Here is a 17697-nt window from a genome sequence, read left to right as displayed (position 1 = left end):
CATGTACACCCCTGTTACAGTCTACATGTACTCCCCTGCTACAGTCTACATGTACTCACCTGCTACAGTCTACATGTACTCACCTGCTAGTCTACATGTACTACTCTGCTACAGTCTACATGTACTACTCTGCTACAGTCTACATGTACTACTCTGCTACAGTCTACATGTACTACTCTGCTAGTCTACATGTACTCCCCTGCTACAGTCTACATGTACTCACCTGCTAGTCTACATGTACTCACCTGCTAGTCTACATGTACTCCCCTGCTACAGTCTACATGTACTCCCCTGCTACAGTCTACATGTACTCCCCTGCTACAGTCTACATGTACTCACCTGCTAGTCTACATGTACTCCCCTGCTTCAGTCTACATGTACTCCCCTGCTACAGTCTACACGTACTCCCCTGCTTCAGTCTACATGTACTCCCCTGCTACAGTCTACATGTACTCACCTGCTAGTCTACATGTACTCACCTGCTAGTCTACATGTACTACTCTGCTACAGTCTACATGTACACCCCTGTTACAGTCTACATGTACTCCCCTGCTACAGTCTACATGTACTCCCCTGCTACAGTCTACATGTACTACTCTGCTACAGTCTACATGTACTCCCCTGTTACAGTCTACATGTACTCCCCTGCTACAGTCTACACGTACTCCCCTGCTTCAGTCTACATGTACTCCCCTGCTACAGTCTACATGTACTCACCTGCTAGTCTACATGTACTCACCTGCTAGTCTACATGTACTACTCTGCTACAGTGTACATGTACTCCCCTGCTACAGTCTACATGTACTCCTCTGCTTCAGTCTACATGTACTACTCTGCTACAGTCTACATGTATTCCCCTGCTAGTCTACATGTACTCCTCTGCTACAGTCTACATGTACTCCTCTGCTACAGTCTATATGTACTCCCCTGCTACAGTCTACATGTGCTACCCTGCTACAGTGTACATGTACTCCCCTGCTACAGTCTACATGTACTCCCCTGCTACAGTCTACATGTACTCCCTTGCTACAGTCTACATGTACTCCCCTGCTACAGTGTACACGTAAACCCCTGCTACCCCTGCTAGTCTACATGAACTCCCCTGCTACAGCCTACATGTTCTCCCCTGCTACAGTCTACACGTACTCCCCTGCTTCAGTCTACATGAACTCCCCTGCTACAGCCTACATGTTCTCCCCTGCTACAGTCTACACGTACTCCCCTGCTTCAGTCTACATGTGCTCCCCTGCTACAGTCTACATGTACTCCCCTGCTACAGTCTACATGTACTCTCCTGCTACAGTCTACATGTGCTCCCCTGCTACAGTCTACATGTACTCCCTTGCTACAGTCTACATGTGCTCTCCTGCTACAGTCTACATGTAAACCCTGCTACAGTCTACATGTACTCCCCTGCTACAGTCTACATGTGCTCTCCTGCTACAGTCTACATGTACTCCCCTGCTACAGTCTACATGTACTCCCCTTCTTGTCTACATGTACCCCCCTGCTACAGTCTACATGTGCTTCCCTGCTACAGTCTACATGTACCCCCCTGCTACAGTCTACATGTACTCCCCTGCTACAGTCTACATGTGCTCTCCTGCTACAGTCTACATGTACTCCCCTGCTACAGTCTACATGTACTCCCCTGCTAGTCTACATGTACTCCCCTTCTAGTCTACATGTACACCCCTGCTACAGTCTACATGTACATCCCTCGTGCCTGCGTTGGTATGCTAATTCCCCAGTTAAATGTTAGTCTGCGTGGTCATGCGATCAATGAGTTGTTTGTCATAAGGGAATACGCCATGGTGGGCGCAGGAACCTATCTACCTTCCCTGCGGCCGAACACACAGCGTTGGTTACTCTGGTCAGATAAACTGTGTTATCTCCACCGGCATACATCACTTGACATTAAGTACAAATGGTCGACAACGTGACCCCATGTGTCTGTGCACGGCTACACGTGCATTGTTCCCTGGACACACGGGTCACCAGAAGTCGTCCATGGAACAACGGCATGCTGTCACAAACACCTCATGGTTAACGATTATGTATGTGAAACGACGTGGGCATTGCACCTGACGGGCACGATGTCACACCATCAGACAGCACACTGTAAGGGGCGGTAGGGTATCCAGTTATATCGCGGCGTGTCAGCGGGAGGTAAGCCCGAAGTGATGTAGGTCTTGAACGTTTTCCACTTTGGTTAAACCCACGAGCACGTGTATGTCCCGAGTAAAATTATGAGGGGAGTTGTTGAAGTCATCTGTTATTTTGGGGCAACAAGTGACAAAACGGTACACATCGCCACTGGCAATCTCTATTTTGTCCGCTGGTGGAGTTCGCTGATTGGTAAAGTTTCTTTTGGACGTCAGTTTATTTACAGAGTTTGAAATCACTCTTGCTAAAAAACAACGAAACATATATGCATGAAGTAAAGTGTATTGAGAAGATCAATATATCAACATAATTAACACTGAAAATGACAATCATACCGCAACCGAGAATGACGTGAGAGCCCCCCAAAGTTGGGTGTGGTAAAAAACTCGAGCTTTCAGAATCATGGACAATGGACAAGAGTACATAAACAATCGCTCACGTTCAATTACAAGTCATTAGTAGCGGGTGTGACCACCAAATGCCTCAATACACGCAAAAACTCTTCGACGCACAGAAAAAGTCAGTCGTCTGATGAGGTCACGTGGGATTTGACGCCATTCTTCTTGGAGGGCCAAGATCAGTTCTTGCCGTTTGGCTGGAGGGTGTGGTCGTTGTCGAACACGACGATCCATCAAGTCCCAGAGGTGTTCTATGGGGGACATGTTGGTTGAGCGTGCAGGCCACGGCAGGACGTTGACGTTGTTGGCTGCGAGGAGGTTAGTGACAATTCTGGCTGTATGGGCTCTAGCGTTGTCATGCTGATAAATGACACCACGTGGCTGCTGTTGGAGAAATGGTAGGACAACTGGACGAAGAATGTTATCCATGTAACGCTGAGCTGTCAAGTTTCCGTCAACGATGACCAGCGGTGTCCTCTCCTGCCCACAGATCCATAAAAGCCCTGATTCCATGAGCCCTGAGTCTCCTGGCCACTGTCTGTCGACTAACCCTGTGACCTAAGGCATTTGTCGCCGATGACGTCACTGTCAGGAAACGATTTCGGAGGTGCAAGGTACGCAAGTACCGGTCATCATGGGGCGTGGTCACCCTGGGTCTGCCTGTTCTTGGCCTGTCAGCGGTCCGCCCTGTCTGTCTGTAACGTTGCATCAAGTTTTTTACGGCAACACGGGAGCAACCGAAGGTTCGTGCAATATTGGCGTGGGTGGCTCCCATCTGTACCATACCCAAGGCTCGTTCACGTTGTTCGACTGTGAGTCGTGGCATTTCTTTTGTGTTTTTTTTGTCACTGTTGATGTCTGACTTGCCGTTGCAATCGTTTTATACCCTTACCCGCACGTGCATTTGCAGTTGTCCGTGGTGCACGTGTTTTTCACTTTTTCGCGTGTTATCCTGCAAACATGTAACAACATTTTCAGCATACACTATTGTTGTATTTAGGTTATGTGTTTTAGATAGACGTCATCGAAAAATAATTTATACTTTGTCTGAAATTTATATTTTCATTTGGTAAAGTTTCTTTTGGACGTCAGTTTACATGTATAATTATTCTCAGAAATTGGGAAATAATTGAAATTACGCTTTGTTGTTGAAGCGTTGGCTCGTCACTTCGAAGACCAGGATTCGATTTTCCTCATGGGACAATGCGAGGAACCATCTCTTGGTTGCCTCGTTGTTATATGGCTGGACTGAAGCAAAAGGCTACGAAAGGCACTAACTACACACTGGAAGTACCCAACCTATAGATGGCAGTGTTATGTGTGGTTGGTGGGCGAAACAAGGTTACTGTATGGCGACAGATATTAGCTGACGGCGTATCAACCCCAGCTGTATGGCGGCGGTCTGTACATAATCCAGTGTGAATCAACAGTCCAGTGAATGACATCATGAGCACCGATCCACGCAATTTGGATACAATGACATGCATCAACCAAGTCAGCGAACCTGACATGCGATCCCGTTAGTCGCCTCTTACGTCAAGCGTCTTCGCCTTTTACGGCAAGCCTGGGTTGCTGAAGACCTATTCTAACCCGGGTCTTCACGGGTCCAACTCTGCATGTAGACACGGACCATTTTGAGCAGTGCGTCAGCCAGTACATTCAATGGTGCAGTCTGACATACAGATAAAGAGGAAACTCCATCGCTTGAAGAAATTAGTTTATATTTGTGCTAAGATAGATAAATCTGCTGTTAAGATAATGTACTATATTTCGCGGAAATCAGGAAAGAGAAAATAGGAACTGGTGTTTCAAAATACGTCATGTGAAGTCGAATTAAGTGAAACATCAGTTATTTCTATACAAATAAGAGGAAACGCGGAAGAGCCCGGTCTGTAGACAGGCTACACGTGCACAGATGGTCCCGGTAGACATGACAGTGCAGCCCATTTACTGCACCAATCATTTCATTAGGGGCGACGTGTTTTCAATTTCCACTGGCTTGTGTCAGTCGCTCGGCCTTCTCCGTGCGTGCCGCTTTTCACAGAGTATGGGCGATGTGCTCAGTGGTGGTCACACTGTCTGAAACGTCCCCACTCGAACTGAACCACAACACAAGCTGCGTGGCTGTTGAGACGCTGGAGAGATGACTTATTATGGTGTAGTGACAAGGTGAGTTGGGTTTAGCTTTGCTTTGTGCAGTAGCTGCATTATATGACGACGTGTCAGTGTGGGAGGAAGGCCTGATATGGTGACGTTTGCCGCTTGGGTGAAACTCATGACCACGGGTGTGGCGCTGTCGAAACAAGGGTTTGAATGCGGTGACATTGGGATTCGAACCAACGATCATCGGATTCTTGCACGTCTAAGGGACGCAACTCAGACAATTGCAGCACCTTATGCAAATGGGCCACTCGGGAGAAGACGCGGATCGCAGTGTTGTATATAAATTGTCTATATGCCGTGTTGCAAGGCTTCGTGAAACAACAAAATAAACTTCAATGTGTCATATGTACACAACATTTCAACCAGACAGATTCAAAGCATAGTGAGTATTGTAACATATTTACACAAGAAAGAATATAATTATAAGTTAGATAAGTTATTTTCCTACTAAACATGTAGGAATGCAAAATGAAATAGATACAAAACACAATAATAGATGACACAACATACACGAAGCATAGAACGTAGACCTCAGCATAGGTACCTTAGCCTACATTAGGAAGCATCCATTTTTTGTGTTTGTGCGTGCGTTAGGGTGCGTGCGTGCGTGTGTGCGTGTGTGTGAACAATCTATTCCCCACCCCAGCTATTTCCACCATCAAATAATCAAACAATTTAAACATCTTCGTTAAGAGAAATGTGTGGACCTCGGAGGGAACCATTTTGGAAAATAATTAGCAGCCAGCTCCATCAACGCAGTCCATCACAGCCAGGCTGTATGCGCCACCCCACGCATAATACCTTGGATGAACGGAACACTAAACGGATTGCATTTTTATTGCAACTTTGTGGTGGAATGTAATTCTTAATTACGGAACTGAAATCGAATTAAGCACGCAAAAAAACCTCATTAAGGTCTTCAGTGTATGGAGGAATATAAGGGTTGGTCGGTGTTGAGAAGCAAGAATTATTGTTTTATTTGGCCTCATGTGTAGACTGTTATTGCGTGCCCCCCGGAGATACCCGCCACTCAATGGAGGGCAGAGGGGTGGCGCGGTGATGAATGGTGGGGATCTAGCGACCACCAGCCAGCACACACCAGGACTAGGGACACGTATCGTTGGTAGCAGACGTCCAAGATAATTTGTGGCTTAAATGACGTAAGCAAGTTATTTTCGAGCTGTCACTTGAGATAGCGTATAACCTTTACTTTTGCGTTTGTTAATCTGTAAGAATTTGACATCGCGCTTTCGCTTAAATTAAGCTTTCCATTGGATGAACGGATTCGTGAGACAATAAACAATAACTCTCTCCGTTGTGTATGACATATGAGCGTTATTTGTGGGGCGGGGACACCCTCACACATTGCATTTAAACATTCGTCCTAATGTAATCATATATATGCAGTATAACGACTGTCAGTGTGTGGTGGCTAGTAATGTGATACCTGATATATGCAGTATAACGAGTGTCAGTGTGTGGTGGCTAGTAATGTGATACCTGATATATGCAGTATAACAAGTGTCAGTGTGTGGTGGCTAGTAATGTGATACGTGATATATGCAGTATAACGAGTTTCAGTGTGTGGTGGCTAGTAATGTGATACCTGATATATGCAATATAACGAGTGTCAGTGTGTGGTGGCAAGTACTGTGATGCCTGATATATGCAATATAACGAGTGTCAGTGTGTTGTTGCTAGTAATGTGATACCTGATATATGCAATATAACGAGTGTCAGTGTGTGGTTGCTAGTAATGTGATACCTGATATATGCAATATAACGAGTGTCAGTGTGTGGTGGCAAGTACTGTGATACGTGATATATGCAGTATAACGAGTGTCAGTGTGTGGTGGCAAGTAATGTCATACCTGATATATGCAGTATAACGAGTGTTGTTGTGTGGTGGCTAGTAATGTGATACGTGATATATGCAGTATCACGAGTGTCAGTGTGTGGTGGCTAATAATGTGATACCTGATATATGCAGTATCACGAGTGTCAGTGTGTGGTGGCTAGTAATGTGATACCTGATATATGCAATATAACGAGTGTCAGTGTGTGGTGGCAAGTACTGTGATACGTGATATATGCAGTATAACGAGTGTCAGTGTGTGGTGGCTAGTAATGTGATACGTGATATATGCAGTATAACGAGTGTCAGTGTGTGGTTGCTAGTAATGTGATACCTGATATATGCAATATCAAGAGTGTCAGTGTGTGGTTGCTAGTAATGTGATACCTGATATATGCAATATCAAGAGTGTCAGTGTGTGGTTGCTAGTAATGTGATACCTGATATATGCAATATAACGAGTGTCAGTTTGTGGTTGCTAGTAATGTAACACTTGATATATGCAGTATAACGAGTGTCATTGAGTGGTGGCTAGTAATGTGATACGTGATATATGCAGTATAACGGGTGTCAGTGTGTGGTGCCTAGTAATGTGACACTTGATATATGCAGTATAATGGGTGTCAGTGTTTGATGGCTGGTAATGTGACACTTGATATATGCAGTATAACGGGTGTCAGTATTTGATGGCTGGTAATGAGACACGTGATATATGCAGTATAACGAGTGTTATTGTGTGGTGGCTAGTAATGTGACACTTGATATATGCAGTATAACGGGTGTCAGTGTTTGATGGCTGGTAATGTGACACTTGATGTATGCAGTATAACGAGTGTCAGTGTGTGCAGGCTGGTAATGTGACACTTGATATATGCAGTATAACGAGTGTCAGTGTGTGGTGGCTAGTAATGTCACACTTGATGTATGCAGTATAACGGGTGTCAGTGTGTGGTGGATAGTAATGTGACACGTGATGTATGCAGTATAACGGGTGTCAGTGTGTGGTGGCTAGTAATGTGACACGTGATATATGCAGTATAACGAGTGTCAGTGTGTGGTTGCTAGTAATGTGATACCTGATATATGCAATATCAAGAGTGTCAGTGTGTGGTTGCTAGTAATGTGATACCTGATATATGCAATATCAAGAGTGTCAGTGTGTGGTTGCTAGTAATGTGATACCTGATATATGCAATATAACGAGTGTCAGTTTGTGGTGGCTAGTAATGTAACACTTGATATATGCAGTATAACGAGTGTCATTGAGTGGTGGCTAGTAATGTGATACGTGATATATGCAGTATAACGGGTGTCAGTGTGTGGTGCCTAGTAATGTGACACTTGATATATGCAGTATAATGGGTGTCAGTGTTTGATGGCTGGTAATGTGACACTTGATATATGCAGTATAACGGGTGTCAGTATTTGATGGCTGGTAATGAGAGACGTGATATATGCAGTATAACGAGTGTTATTGTGTGGTGGCTAGTAATGTGACACTTGATATATGCAGTATAACGGGTGTCAGTGTTTGATGGCTGGTAATGTGACACTTGATGTATGCAGTATAACGAGTGTCAGTGTGTGCAGGCTGGTAATGTGACACTTGATATATGCAGTATAACGAGTGTCAGTGTGTGGTGGCTAGTAATGTCACACTTGATGTATGCAGTATAACGGGTGTCAGTGTGTGGTGGATAGTAATGTGACACGTGATGTATGCAGTATAACGGGTGTCAGTGTGTGGTGGCTAGTAATGTGACACGTGATATATGCAGTATAACGAGTGTCAGTGTGTGGTTGCTAGTAATGTGATACCTGATATATGCAATATCAAGAGTGTCAGTGTGTGGTTGCTAGTAATGTGATACCTGATATATGCAATATCAAGAGTGTCAGTGTGTGGTTGCTAGTAATGTGATACCTGATATATGCAATATAACGAGTGTCAGTTTGTGGTGGCTAGTAATGTAACACTTGATATATGCAGTATAACGAGTGTCATTGAGTGGTGGCTAGAAATGTGATACGTGATATATGCAGTATAACGGGTGTCAGTGTGTGGTGCCTAGTAATGTGACACTTGATATATGCAGTATAATGGGTGTCAGTGTTTGATGGCTGGTAATGTGACACTTGATATATGCAGTATAACGGGTGTCAGTATTTGATGGCTGGTAATGAGACACGTGATATATGCAGTATAACGAGTGTTATTGTGTGGTGGCTAGTAATGTGACACTTGATATATGCAGTATAACGGGTGTCAGTGTTTGATGGCTGGTAATGTGACACTTGATGTATGCAGTATAACGAGTGTCAGTGTGTGCAGGCTGGTAATGTGACACTTGATATATGCAGTATAACGAGTGTCAGTGTGTGGTGGCTAGTAATGTCACACTTGATGTATGCAGTATAACGGGTGTCAGTGTGTGGTGGATAGTAATGTGACACGTGATGTATGCAGTATAACGGGTGTCAGTGTGTGGTGGCTAGTAATGTGACACGTGATATATGCAGTATAACGAGTGTCAGTGTGTGAAGGCTAGTAATGTGACACGTGATATATGCAGTATAACGAGTGTCATTGAGTGGTGGCTAGTAATCTGATACGTGATATATGCAGTATAACGAGTGTCAGTGTGTGAATGCTAGTAATGTGACACGTGATATATGCATTTTAACGAGTGTCAGTGAGTGGTGGCTAGTACTGTGATACGTGATATATGCAGTATAACGAGTGTCAGTGTGTGAAGGCTAGTAATGTGACACGTGATATATGCAGTATAACGAGTGTCATTGAGTGGTGGCTAGTAATGTGATACGTGATATATGCAGTATAACGAGTGTCAGTGTGTGAAGGCTAGTAATGTGACACGTGATATATGCAGTATAACGGGTGTCAGTGTGTGGTGGATAGTAATGTGACACGTGATATATGCAGTATAACGAGTGTCAGTGAGTGGTGGCTAGTAATGTGACACTTGATACATGCAGTATAACGAGTGTCATTGAGTGGTGGCTAGTAATGTGACACGTGATATATGCAGTATAACGGGTGTCAGTGTGTGAAGGCTAGTAATGTGACACGTGATATATGCAGTATAACGAGTGTCAGTGAGTGGTGGCTAGTAATGTGACACGTGATATATGCAGTATAACGAGTGTCAGTGAGTGGTGGCTAGTAATGGGAGACATGACATACTGGTATGCAGTCTAACGAATGAATGTCTTAGTGGAGAGTAACGTCAGGTACATTACGTTGTAGAGAAATGTGTGAGTATTGAGTAACGTCAGGTATATCACGTTGTATAGAAATGTGTGAGTATTGAGAAACGTCAGGTTTATCACGTTGCACAGAAATGGGTTACTACTGAGTAACGTCAGGTACCTCATGTTGTATAGAAATGTGTGAGTATTGGGTAACGTCAGGTACATCACGTTGTATAGAAATGTGTGAGTATTGAGTAACGTCAGGTACTTCACGTTGTATAGAAATGTGTGAGTATTGGGTAACGTCAGGTACATCACGTTGTATAGAAATGTGTGAGTATTGAGTAACGTCAGGTACCTCACGTTGTATAGAAATGTGTGAGTATTGAGTAACGTCAGGTACATCACGTTGTATAGAAATGTGTGAGTATTGAGTAACGTCAGGTACATCACGTTGTATAGAAACGTGTGAGTTTTGAGAACGTCAGGTACCTAACGTTGTATAGAAATGTGTGAGTATTGGGTAACGTCAGGTACATCACGTTGTATAGAAATGTGTGAGTATTGAGTAACGTCAGGTATATCACGTTGCATAGAAATGTGTGAGTATTAAGTAACGTCAGGTACATCACGTTGTATAGAAATGTGTGAGTATTGAGTAACGTCAGGTATATCACGTTGTATAGAAATGTGTGAGTTTTGAGTAACGTCAGATTTATCATGTTGTTTATATCACGTTGTATAGTAATGCGTGTGTATTCAATAACGTCAGGTATATCACGTTGTTTATTTCACATTTTATAGTAATGTGTGAGTATTGAGTAACGTCAGGTATATCACGTTGTTTATATCACGTTTGTATAGTAATGTGTGTATTAAGTAACGTCAGGTACATCACGTTATATACTTTAATATTGTTGGAAGCCCGAGGAACCCAAGAGCTTGGTATGGTACTGATAAACCCAGGATCGCAATCGCGACGGATACCAGATCCTGGCTGCAAGGGGACGCAACTCTGACACCGCATAGGTTTTTTGTTTTTTAAAAAATATGTTTGATTCAATTCAGTATATGATGTTACATAGTTTTACATAGAGTATCATGCCATGTTATATACTTATTGGATGTAGGTTACATCCCTTTATAGCAGACAGCAAATTTTAGTTGGCTACAGGTGTACAACAATGTGAAACGAGCAGGCTACATTTGCCATGCTTATTAGGGTCATCATTAACTGTGTGAAGCTAAATCCTTACAGCACACTAGTGGAGATTGTTCATGTTCAAAATAGAGACATAATAACAATTCATTTGCCAAATTTTTCTTTTTTTTTTGTCAAACTGTCTTATTGTATTGTTTTAGTGTGCAATTGATTTATCTACCCGAAATTCATCGATTAAAGTCTTCAAGTTTTCAAGTGACAATTTGTTTTTCTTTCATACTTGATACATGTATATATTCTTTGCATGTCAGTATGACGTGATTTAACAGAATGTTAGAGTTGTACCCAAGGAAAACAGAGCATTTTGTAAATGTAAATTTTTTGAAAATTTTGCATTCAGAAAACATTCTACTTTGGCCCAAAACTCTTTAACGTTCTTGCAATCCCAATATATATGAAGGAAGGAGTTAGTTGTATCAGTTTCACAAAATGAGCACAGATCATCATCAAGAATTTTCATTTTAAACAATTCCTTTTTTGTATAGATGATACGATGAATAAATTTATATTGAAAATCAAGTTATTTTACATCTTTTGTACATTTTCTGTATCTGATAAAGACACCCTTCCATGATATATCAATTCCATTTTCCACATACTGTTTGGATATTTGCTGCAGTTATAGTCTTATCATAAAAAATACCTGGAGCCTTTAGTAGTTCAAAGTTGTATTTAAAAATTGATTATATAAGATAATGGGATTATTTCTAATGGCATCTTTCCAGGATGTTGGTATGTTTAATAGAACCTGGTAATAGTTAATAATTGTGCCATTGAAAGTCCATTGAAGGGCATTACATCTTCATTAGAGAGATCTTTCATAGTGTAAATTCCTTTTAAGAACCAATTTCTTATAATGAAATCAGCTTTTTTAAACTGATGGTTACACTAAAGAGGTTCTGATAGTACTTCTCCAATGTCTTCTATACAGTGTTCCCCAAGCAGCCAGAACAACTCTCCAAAAAGGGTTGGCTAAATGTATATAGTTTTCAATATTGGACCCAAGTAGGAATATGTCTTTTAGTGGAAAGATGCTAGGGTTATTAAGTTTTTGTTTTAAAGATGTTTTTTTCAGAACTGGTAGTTTTAGAGAAATTATAAAACCGCACAGTTAGAGGTACTGCGATACATTTCAGGATTGACTGTGTATTTTTTCGGTTCATTGGGGTATGAATAGAAAAACCGATGTGCAAACTGTATGAATCCGCGTATGCCTCCTGTAACACGTTACTCTGGCCTACTTAGTCACGATGAGCGCTTATAGCCTCTGTAACATGGATCGCTAGACCGGTGTATACTTCCTGTGACATGGTCCGCTAGGCCGGTGTATACTTCCTGTGACATGGTCCTCTAGGCCGGTGTATACATCCTGTGACATGGTCCTCTAGGCCGATGTATACATCCTGTGACATGGTCCTCTAGGCCGGTGTATACTTCCTGTGACATTGTCCTCTAGGCCGGTGTATACATCCTGTGACATGGTCCTCTAGGCCGGTGTATACTTCCTGTGACATGGTCCTCTAGGCCGGTGTATACATCCTGTGACATTGTCTTCCAGGCCGGTGTATACTTCCTGTGACATGGTCCTCTAGGCCGGTGTATACTTCCTGTGACATGGTCTTCTAGGCCGGTGTATACTTCCTGTGACATGGTCCTCTAGGCCGGTGTATACTTCCTGTGACATGGTCTTCTAGGCCGGTGTATATCTACTGTAACACGTCCAAATTAGTCACGATTAGCGTTATTATACCTCTTGTTAAACGCTCTTCAAGCCCGGTATATTGGTCGATGTATTCAGTCAAGTAAATATACGGTTGTAATATCAACAAACTTTTCACAATCCCATTTATTTTTTAATACAATAACCCCACAGTCTATTATTTTTACGAAATAATGTGTTTCATAAGTGAACTTTGACAGACAGAACACTGAACACCCGCCGACCACACAGACACGGTGAGGAAACCCGCTCTGCTAGGAGAAGCTTAAATCTTGGTGTTGATGAGTTCTGCTTCAGATGAAGTAATGACTTCGTGCAATGTGTGGTGGAAGAAAAAGCATCCACGATATTTGTTCAAAATTATATGTCTTTGAAGTAAAGGTATTGGGGTATGAATAGAAAAACCGATGTGCAAACTGTATGAATCCGCGTATGCCTCCTGTAACACGTTACTCTGGCCTACTTAGTCACGATGAGCGCTTATAGCCTCTGTAACATGGATCGCTAGACCGGTGTATACTTCCTGTGACATGGTCCGCTAGGCCGGTGTATACTTCCTGTGACATGGTCCTCTAGGCCGGTGTATACATCCTGTGACATGGTCCTCTAGGCCGATGTATACATCCTGTGACATGGTCCTCTAGGCCGGTGTATACTTCCTGTGACATGGTCCTCTAGGCCGGTGTATACATCCTGTGACATGGTCCTCTAGGCCGATGTATACATCCTGTGACATGGTCCTCTAGGCCGGTGTATACTTCCTGTGACATTGTCCTCTAGGCCGGTGTATACATCCTGTGACATGGTCCTCTAGGCCGGTGTATACTTCCTGTGACATGGTCCTCTAGGCCGGTGTATACATCCTGTGACATTGTCTTCCAGGCCGGTGTATACTTCCTGTGACATGGTCCTCTAGGCCGGTGTATACTTCCTGTGACATGGTCTTCTAGGCCGGTGTATACTTCCTGTGACATGGTCCTCTAGGCCGGTGTATACTTCCTGTGACATGGTCTTCTAGGCCGGTGTATATCTACTGTAACACGTCCAAATTAGTCACGATTAGCGTTATTATACCTCTTGTTAAACGCTCTTCAAGCCCGGTATATTGGTCGATGTATTCAGTCAAGTAAATATACGGTTGTAATATCAACAAACTTTTCACAATCCCATTTATTTTTTAATACAATAACCCCACAGTCTATTATTTTTACGAAATAATGTGTTTCATAAGTGAACTTTGACAGACAGAACACTGAACACCCGCCGACCACACAGACACGGTGAGGAAACCCGCTCTGCTAGGAGAAGCTTAAATCTTGGTGTTGATGAGTTCTGCTTCAGATGAAGTAATGACTTCGTGCAATGTGTGGTGGAAGAAAAAGCATCCACGATATTTGTTCAAAATTATATGTCTTTGAAGTAAAGGCATCTCCGTAAATTAAACCACGCAAGACTGAGTGACGAATGAATTTATATAATGATAAATGAAGCTTTATTACACAGGTGGGGACGGGAATCCTGGAAATTGCTTCCAGTAAGTCTCACAGAGAAGTTTAATTCCCTGATTGGCTAATGCTCCACTTCGTTTGAATGTCCACGAAACAGCCACGAACTAATTGAAGATGAAGTCATTCATGATGACGTACAACAAAAATGCGAATGCTGTCGGAAAACCAATTACTTTATCTACAGGAGACAGGTAATACGTAGGTCGTCGGTGCACGTAGGTAATTCTCTAATAAATGATGATGAGTCTTCATATGTGCATTTAGGCTGGAATTACAGATCTGTCAGCTGATGGATGTTGTCGTGACTGGTGTACTGCTCCTGTAACATGGTCCTCCAGCCCGGTGTATACCTCCTGTAACATGGTCCTCATGCCCGGCGTATACCTCCTGTAACATGGTCCTCGAGCCCGGTGCATGTCTACTGTGACATGGTCCGCCAGCCCAGTGTATACCTCCTGTAACATGGTCCTCATGCCCGGTTTATACCTCCTGTAACATGGTCCTCCAGCACGGTGTATACCTCCTGTAACATGATCCTCCAGCCCGGTGTATACCTCCTGTAACATGGTCCTCCAGCCCGGTGTATACCTCCTGTAACATGGTCCTCATGCCCGGTGTATACCTCCTGTAACATGGTCCTCCAGCACGGTGTATACCTCCTGTAACATGATCCTCCAGCCCGGTGTATACCTCCTGTAACATGGTCCTCCAGCACGGTGTATACCTCCTGTAACATGGTCCTCCAGCACGGTGTATACCTCCTGTAACATGGTCCTCATGCCCGGTGTATACCTCCTGTAACATGGTCCTCCAGCACGGTGTATACCTCCTGTAACATGGTCCTCCAGCACGGTGTATACCTCCTGTAACATGGTCCTCCAGCACGGTGTATACCTCCTGTAACATGGTCCTCATGCCCGGTGTATACCTCCTGTAACATGGTCCTCCAGCACGGTGTATACCTCCTGTAACATGGTCCTCCAGCCCGGTGTATACCTCCTGTAACATGGTCCTCCTGCCCGGTGTATACCTCCTGTAACATGGTCCTCCAGCACGGTGTATACCTCCTGTAACATGGTCCTCATGCCCGGTGTATACCTCCTGTAACATGGTCCTCGAGCCCGTTGTATACCTCCTGTAACATGGTCCTCATGCCCGGTGTATACCTCCTGTAACATGGTCCTCCAGCACGGTGTATACCTCCTGTAACATGGTCCTCCAGCCCGGTGTATACCACCTGAAACATGATCCTCCAGCCCGGTGCATGTCTACTGTAACATGGTCCTCTAGGCCGGTGTATACCTACTGTAACGTGTTCCTCTAGGCCGGTGTATACCTCCTGTAACATGGTCCTCCAGGATGGTGTATACCTCCTGTAACATGGTCCTCCAGCCCGGTGCATGCCTACTCTAACATGGCCCTCTAGGCCGGTGTATACCTCCTGTAACATGGTCCTCTAGGCCGGTGTATACCCCCTGTAACATGATCCTCCAGGATGGTGTATACCTCCTGTAACATGGCCCTCTAGGCCGGTGTATACCTCCTGTAACATGGTCCTCTAGGCCGGTGTATACCTACTGTTACATGGTCCTCGAGGATGGTGTATACCTCCTGTAACATGGTCCTCGAGCCCGGTGAATGCCTACTCTTACATGGCCCTCTAGGCCGGTGTATACCACCTGTAACATGGTGCTCCAGGATGGTGTATACCTCCTGTAACATGGTCCTCTAGGCCGGTGTATACCTACTGTAACATGGTCCTCCAGGATGGTGTATACCTCCTGTAACATGGTCCTCCAGCACGGTGCATGACTACTGTAAAATGGTCCTCTAGGCCGGTGTATACCTCCTGTAACATGGTCCTCTAGGCCGGTGTATACCCCCTGTAACATGGTCCTCCAGGATGGTGTATACCTCCTGTAACATGGCCCTCTAGGTCGATGTATACCTCATGTAACATGGTCCTCCAGCCCCATGTATATCTACTGTAACATGGTCCTCTAGGCCGGTGCATACCTACAGTAACATGGTCCTCCAGCCCCGTGTATATCTACTGTAACATGGTCCTCCAGGCCGCTGTATACCTACTGTAACATGGTCCTCCAGCCCCATGTATATCTACTGTAACATGGTCCTCTAGGCCGGTGCATACCTACTGTAACATGGTCCTCCAGCCCCGTGTATATCTACTGTAACATGGTCCTCCAGGCCGGTGTATACTTCGTGTAACAGTTTCTCCAGCCCGATGTATATCAACAGTAACATGGTCATCCAGCCCAGTGTATATCTACTGTAACATGGTCCTCAAGGCCGGTGAATTCTCACTGTAGTAAGCTCTCCTAGATCGGTGTACACCAACTGTAACAAATTCATCCAGCCCGTGTACACCTACTGTAACATGGTCCTCTAGGTCGGAGTATTGCTACTGTAACATGGTCCTCTAGGCCGGTATATACCTACTGTAATATGGTCCTCCATGCCTGTGTAGATCTTATACCTCCCGTAACATTGTGCTCCAGTCCGGTGTGTGCCCTCTGTAACATGGTCCTCCAGCCCCATGTATATCTACTGTAACATGGTCCTCAAGACCGGTGTATACCCACTGTAACATGGTCTTCCAGACCCGTGTATATCTACTGTAACATGGTCCTCCAGGCCGCTGTATACCTACTGTAACATAGTCCTCCAGCCCCGTGTATATCTACTGTAACGTTGTCCTTCAGGCCGGTGTTTACCTACTGTAACATGGTCCTCCAGCCCCGTGTATATCTATTGTAACATGGTCCTCCAAGCCGGTGTATATCTACTGTAACATGGTCCTCCAGCACAGTGTATACGTCCTGTAACATGGTCCTCCAGCCCGGTGCATGTCTACTGTAACAAGGTCCTCAAGGCCGGTGTATACCTACTGTAACAAGGTCCTCCAGGCCGGTGTATTGCTACTGTAACAAGGTCCTCCAGGCTGGTGTATTGCTACTGTCACATTGTCCTTTATGCCGGTATATACCTACTGTAACATTTTCCTCCAGGCCGGTGTACACCTCCTGTAACATGGTCCTCTAAGCCGGTGTATTTCTACTGTAACACCTTCCTTCAAGCTAATCTTGTTTACGGCAATCTAATCGACAGTGCTGCCAGCTTCCGTCCAAGAGGATTAGTGTGCCATAAAACACATCCCCTTACATCGCGTAACCCTTAAACTGGTGTTGCAACGTGTAGGATGTTTTCGCGGCAGAATAATTGATATGCCAGAAACAGTATATGTTGTAGCTGTATGTCGGAAAGGTGTAGGCTTCTGTGTCGCGGTGATCAGGAAAGCGTATTGAATATGGTATCTATTTCTACTAGGAAAGGCCGGAGGGGTTTAGCGAGGATTTATGACGCCCGTTTTGTCAAATTGGCGTTGCTGGGTTGAGGTTTGCGTCATAAAATCTCGTTAAACGATCGTTCAT

At 44.2% G+C, this 17697-nt stretch overlaps 1 protein-coding gene across 1 annotated transcript; it reads left to right on the top strand.

Moving 5' to 3' along the window:
* Window positions 1–491: 491 nt before the first annotated feature.
* Window positions 492–1386, top strand: LOC125374849 (LIM domain-binding protein 3-like). Its single transcript, XM_048386523.1, has 2 exons — window positions 492–731; window positions 1057–1386. The coding sequence occupies exons 1-2, from the start codon at window positions 492–494 to the stop codon at window positions 1384–1386; spliced, it is 570 nt and encodes a 189-aa protein (XP_048242480.1).
* Window positions 1387–17697: the final 16311 nt, after the last annotated feature.

This window comes from Haliotis rufescens, unplaced genomic scaffold (genome assembly GCF_023055435.1).
Source record: "Haliotis rufescens isolate VD_foot unplaced genomic scaffold, xgHalRufe1.0.p SCAF_6, whole genome shotgun sequence".
NCBI lineage: Eukaryota > Metazoa > Mollusca > Gastropoda > Lepetellida > Haliotidae > Haliotis > Haliotis rufescens.
Note: the sequence above shows the minus strand (reverse complement) of the source record. Positions and strands in the feature narration are given on the sequence as shown.